The sequence below is a fragment of the Schistocerca nitens genome, chromosome 1 (assembly GCF_023898315.1).
Source record: "Schistocerca nitens isolate TAMUIC-IGC-003100 chromosome 1, iqSchNite1.1, whole genome shotgun sequence".
Classification (NCBI taxonomy): Eukaryota; Metazoa; Arthropoda; class Insecta; order Orthoptera; family Acrididae; genus Schistocerca; species Schistocerca nitens.
This window is the reverse complement of record NC_064614.1, coordinates 395197929-395203928: the sequence shown is the minus strand read 5'-3', so window position 1 is coordinate 395203928 and position 6000 is coordinate 395197929. Positions and strand designations below refer to the sequence as shown.

The 6000-nt window shown below is 42.7% G+C and overlaps 1 protein-coding gene across 3 annotated transcripts in view; it reads right to left on the bottom strand.

Annotated features, from left to right (window-relative positions):
- Positions 1 to 5780: 5780 nt before the first annotated feature.
- The window catches only part of LOC126249447 (probable aminoacyl tRNA synthase complex-interacting multifunctional protein 2), a 36613-nt gene continuing 36393 nt past the window's right edge, over positions 5781 to 6000 (bottom strand). For all 3 annotated transcript variants that reach the window (XM_049951117.1, XM_049951104.1, XM_049951111.1), the window contains exon 5: positions 5781 to 5921. In XM_049951117.1, coding sequence (XP_049807074.1) covers positions 5914 to 5921 — 8 coding nt within the window. In that variant the 3' untranslated portion in view covers positions 5781 to 5913. The remainder of the gene's footprint in view (positions 5922 to 6000) is intronic.

Here is a 6000-nt window from a genome sequence, read left to right as displayed (position 1 = left end):
CGGAGTCAGTCTCTGGGACCGAAGAGGATCGCGAAGCCCGTCGACCAGCGACCTGTGGCTTCTTCAGCCACTGGTTGGTGTCTGCTGTGCCGCTGGTAGGAACCTGGGAAGGGAGTGACCCAAGGGATCCCTCCCGAGCGAGAGAAGCCGAAGAAGACTTACGCTTCTCCGGCTTAGAAGTGGGCACTGGTGTCCCCGGTGGTTTAGTGGGTGCTGCTCCCGAGGTAGATGGTGTGGGAGCAACAGCGAGAGAAGGGGCCCCCATCGTCAAGGGGGCAGGTGAGGTCCTCTGACTCTGAGAGCTGACTGTATATCTTGCACCTGAAGGAGCTGGAGCAGGAGTGACAGTGGAGGCATAAGATGACATCATGCGCACGGGATGTAGCCGTTCAAATTTCCGCTTAGCCTCAGTGTAAGTCAGTCGGTCCAGGGTCTTATATTCCATGATTTTGCGTTCTTTCTGTAAGATACTGCAGTCCGGCGAGCAAGGGGAATGAGGCTCTCCACAGTTGACACAGACGGGAGGCGGAGAAATGGAGTATCGGGATGAGATGGGCGTCCACAATCTCGACATGTGAAGCTAGAAGTACAGCGAGAGGACATGTGACTGAACTTCCAGCACTTAAAGCACCGCATCGGGGGAGGGATATAGGGTTTGACGTCACACCGGTAGACCATAACCTTGACCTTCTCTGGTAAGGTATCACCTTCGAAGGCCAAGAGGAAGGCACCGGTAGCTACCTGATTGTCCCTCGGACCCCGATGAACACGCCGGACGAAATGTACACCTCGGCGCTCTAAATTGGCGCGCAGCTCGTCATCAGACTGCAAAAGGAGGTCCCTATGGAAAATAACACCCTGGACCATATTTAAACTCTTATGTGGGGTGATGGTAACGTGAACATCCCCCAACTTGTCACAAGCAAGTAACCTGCGTGACTGGGCAGAGGATGCCGTTTTTATCAAAACTGACCCAGAGCGCATTTTGGACAAGCCCTCCACCTCCCCAAACTTGTCCTCTAAATGCTCTACAAAGAATTGAGGCTTCACGGATAGAAACGAGTCACCATCAGCTCTGGAAGAGACAAGATACCTGGGCGAATAGACGTCACTATCATTCATTGCCTTTCGTTCCTCCCATGGAGTGGCCAGGGATGGGAACGATTTGGGGTCATAAACGTTAGCTTTAAAATGAGCCCTTGAACGCTTAGAGACTGCTGGTGGCTGGCCGCCAGCGAGAGATGATGTACCGCGCTTCATTGCGGGTCATCCGCCCTGATGCCACCTACTCCGACCAAGGGCCCTCCCCACGGGCGCCACCCAGCCGCAGCAATAGTCACCTTGCAGGATGGCCATTGCCGGGAGTCCTAATGCCCCAGGGAGATGGGCATCTACTCCTTGGCATACGTGGAGAGTTAACGGCGCAGGCATCAGTAGAGTGATCCCTGTGTTGTCAGGGGGCTACAACCAACAGGGTACATGGCGGCCCCACCACAACGGACTGGCTACCGTGCTGGATCTTAGGTGCAAAAACGTCCAAGGTCGTCGTCGCAGTTAAAAGCAACACTGCAGAGTGCAGCGTGGTAATCGCACCCAGGGACGTATCCTAGCCCAAGAGATGGAAAACGAGCGGGACACCATTGCAACGACGAAAAAGCTGGCTAAAGGTCTCAATACACTACGGATACAGTGCACCATGTAAGGCGCCCTTCCCCAATTGGCTCGCTCTTCGGAATAATTTAGAAAGATGGAGGTCAAACCCGAGAGGGGACCATCACATAAGGCCGAAACATTTGAGACTCCTTTTAGTCGCCTCTTACGACAGGCAGGAATACCGCGGGCCTATTCTAACCCCCGAACCCGCAGGGGGGTATTGTTCAGTTCTCTGGAAGATCAGGAGGAGTCTCTTTCTTTGGAACCTTCCATTTCTCCAAATGTATACATTTCCCCACCCACCACTTTGCTTGCTTGCTGTGGTACAGTAATTGCCAAGAAGCTCTTTCTTGATTTCACCTGAAGATGTGCTGGCTGATGGCCATATGGAGCGTTGGCTTCCTTAGTCACAGCCTTGCTTTTCTTGCATCTAACAGCTATTTCGCATCTAATTTCAGTAGGGACTATGCCAGGAATACAGAGGAGCTTTGCTACAAGTGTAGGTCTTAAACAATCCAATATAATGCAACAGGTTTCATCCATATGGCTGGACTTGTACCATGCTGAGCACACACACACATTGACTGATTCTTCCTCTCATATTTTCAATTAGGCTTTCTGCATTCACAGAAAAGCCTTGGTCTATATTCACTCTGCTGTGAATACACTACAGATCTTCATTTTCACCATATACATGAAGTTTGCAAAATTTTCATTCGAAAGGTGTCTCCAGATACATCATATAAGTTGATGAAGATTGGAAGAATGTTTGAAATGATTCTCTACATTATTATTGAAATTGAAGCAACTTTGTTGTCTTAATGCTTTTAACTTTTTACTATTTTCAGTTACTTACAAGAATTGAATCCCAAAGAAATAAACTTTGCTGGGAGTAAATTACTATCAATCTGATTACAGTTTTATCAATATAGCAGCATTCAATATATCAAGATTTTTTTTAAAAAAAAAAAAAAAAAAAAAAAAAAAAAATCATGCCATACAATTTTTTTTCCAATGTCAAGACAAGTATAGTGTAGTAATGGGACTAATGGAGCACTGGATTGTAATTCTCAGAGCAATGATCCCACAACAAAATAAACTGAGGCAAATAAAACGACTTATCAAATTTTCACAATGAAATACATTCTACAGCCAAAATAACAAAGGATGCACTTGAAAACGTGTATTAGGTTGGCACAAGTTCACAGCATTTTTGTTTTGAATGTCAGTATTCTGGATGATATGGGTTTATGTGTCGATTGTCATGTTTTATTTGTAGTCCACTGTTGCTACTTCAGTTTACACATTGTCATTTGGAGGCGGAGAAAGTTCAAAAATAGGATGTATGGGTACCGCATGCATATCTGCTTGCTTGCCATCAATTGGCTCATGAGCAGCATTGATCATTGCTATCCTGTATCGATACTGGGGATGGGAAATGGTGTCTTATGCTAACATAAGGAAAAGAGAGGAATGGTTGAGTCCAAAGAAGCAACAACTCTCCGTACAAAAACCAGTGCGCATCCACAAAAGATAATGTTATGCTCTGGTGTACAACAAACTGCTTCCCTGAAGTGTAACTGTCACAGCTGACATTTATTGTCAACAATTGAGACGTCTTGCAGATGCAGTCCAAGAACAACGTCCAGGAAGACTGCACAAAGTGATGCTACTTCCTGATAATGCCCGCCCGCATTCTGCTAGATTGATCAAGAACACTATATAGGGGTTAGGTCGGGAATCATTCTGCATCCACCTTATTCACTGTATCTTGTACCCTCACATTTTCACCTTTTCCGCTCCCTATCGAACAACCTTTCTTTTCATATGAAAATGCACTCCGAACATGGCTCAACAAATTCTTAGCCTCAAAACTGATTTCTACAGTTGTGGAATCAAAAAGTTACCCCATTGTTGGCAGGCTGTAGTAAATAGTGAAGGAGAATATATTATTGATGACTAACGTCTCTGTTATGTGTATCTCTTGACTTTAATGAATAAACTTATGGAAAAATCAACCTATGCACCAACCTGTGGCTAAATCATTAACTAGTTGTTAAAACAGTGAAAACAAAACAACAGCTTATGTATAGTTTCATCAACAATTCCGTAAGTTGTAAGATCTTGCTGTTCCTGGAAATTGGTTCTCATGGTCTGTCACCACGTCCTGTCATTGTGCGATAATCTCAAATATATGAGAAATCCACACAGGAACATGATTCAAACTGTCGTCACTGGCGTGTAACACCAACAGACTTGAAAACTAACAATGTAGTATGTTTCAAAGCAGATAAGCTATGGTTGTTGTTAACTTGAAGCACGATCCTGGAAAAGATCAGCAAAGCACCACTTTGTGCTGAAACCAGTAAAAAAGAATGAAGCTTGACTATTAAATGCTGATCTGAAAGACACAGATGCACAAATATGGATCCAAGTTCATATTCAATAAATTAAAAAACTGTGCTTTGCTTTTGTGTAAATGATAAATTCACAACTATGTGACAAATTCTCATGCATATGTTACAATCCATTGCTCCCACAATTACACAGTGGGAAATGGACCTCCAGTCCGAGAACCCACAGTCAATAATGGAGATTCACAAGGTCTGAACGTGCTGGACATAGCCACCATTAAGCAACCCACCTTACAATTAAATGCACTTCTTCACCTTTCCCCATGTCATTCCACAGCAGGTTGTTTCTGAAGAAGAATCACAGAGTAATTTGTAACAAACGTGACATTTCCAGACAAGCTGCTACCCTGTTGATAGCGACTTAGCACATTTTTTTTTGTTTGACACGCTGGCAAATATAGACATTGTCTTCTGCACACTCAGTGCTTCTTCAGACGTAGCTTCTTGTTAATGGTCATAATTTTGAATAAATAGATATTGAATTTGAAATAACTATATATTGTTATCACGATTTGAGCCGTGTACCTATAGGCACGAAGCTACTCATTTTATTTCATGTTTTGCAGGAAGTTGTAAGGATGGCTACACGTCATCCTAGCCACACACCATCCTACCACTTGGCGGTTAAAGAAACAAATACACAGGTCAACCAGAACGTTTACTCAAAATAATTGAATAAAAATATTAACCAGTGATGGTAACCTGTTTGTAGCACAAACACTGACCAACTGAAGGATTAGTTCATCAATCAATTTCAAGAGTAAAGGTCCACAAATCTGCTAACCAGATATAATGGTGATGTATGTATATGGTTTTACGAATTCACAAAAAGCACCTACAATCAAATGGGAATATTTAAATCTGACAACTACTCCAGAGCACTAGGAATCACTTGGTGTAGAGTCCTCAGATTCCCTTCAAACACTCAAAATGAACACTCCTTAACATTGTTTCCTATTATTTGCTCCTTCATTCTGAGGTCACCGTCAGCATATAAATGGAAACTCCACTTCAAGGTGTGACCACAACTCCCTTGGCCTATCCTAATGCAGATCCGATCCAACCAGGTTTTGTGTGGTATTTGGAATTTCTCAACCTTCTCTGTTGGATACCGAAACCAAGGGGCATTGTTGGGTGGACCATGTTCCAGCATTGTTGCCAATTGGAGTTCACGTCAAAGAACTGATACTTTCTGAATCAAACCAAGATTTCAGATGAGTTTTTGGTGGACTTAGGGAAAGATCTTATGAAAAGTGGTCTTTTTGAGAAAGTTTATCTTAGCTGTTTTCCTCCTCTGATCTAGCAAGCAGTATTACCTAGGACAGGTAACCACTGAATGGGACTAGATCTAACAGTACGAGTGATATGTCTTGTGGCTTCATTAAGCTGCACATAAATCTCTATTGCATATAAAATCTACAACACGCTGGCAGGAGGTACATGCCCATTTACCAGACATGAACAAATAGTTACTGTCATCTTTCTACCATTATATACACTGTCCAGTCACTAATGTTTTATAGGTTAATATTAAGACTGCTTCTGTCCTGCAGTGTGTTACACTGTTTATTTTTTAAACCACTTACTTCTTGTGGCATAGTTTCAAGTAATTTCAAACTATATCTGTCACTCAGGGTAGTAACTTCGTCGAATACGGATGAAATTTAGCATCACATAATTACAATAAAAATTAGGCAAAAGCAATAAATAGGATTATGTAAAATTCAAAACTCATTTCTTTATTTTAACAGTCCATTTGAGACATCTTCAGATGATTCACTTGACAACTGGACAAAGAGCTGCATGATTTCTATGATGTCTTCTGGAAAACAGATTCTTGTAGCATCTACTGACCTGCAAAAGAAGCAAATGAACAATTAATTCACTGGACCCTAAAGGAAGGCAACTGATTAACTTAATTTATGATATGTCT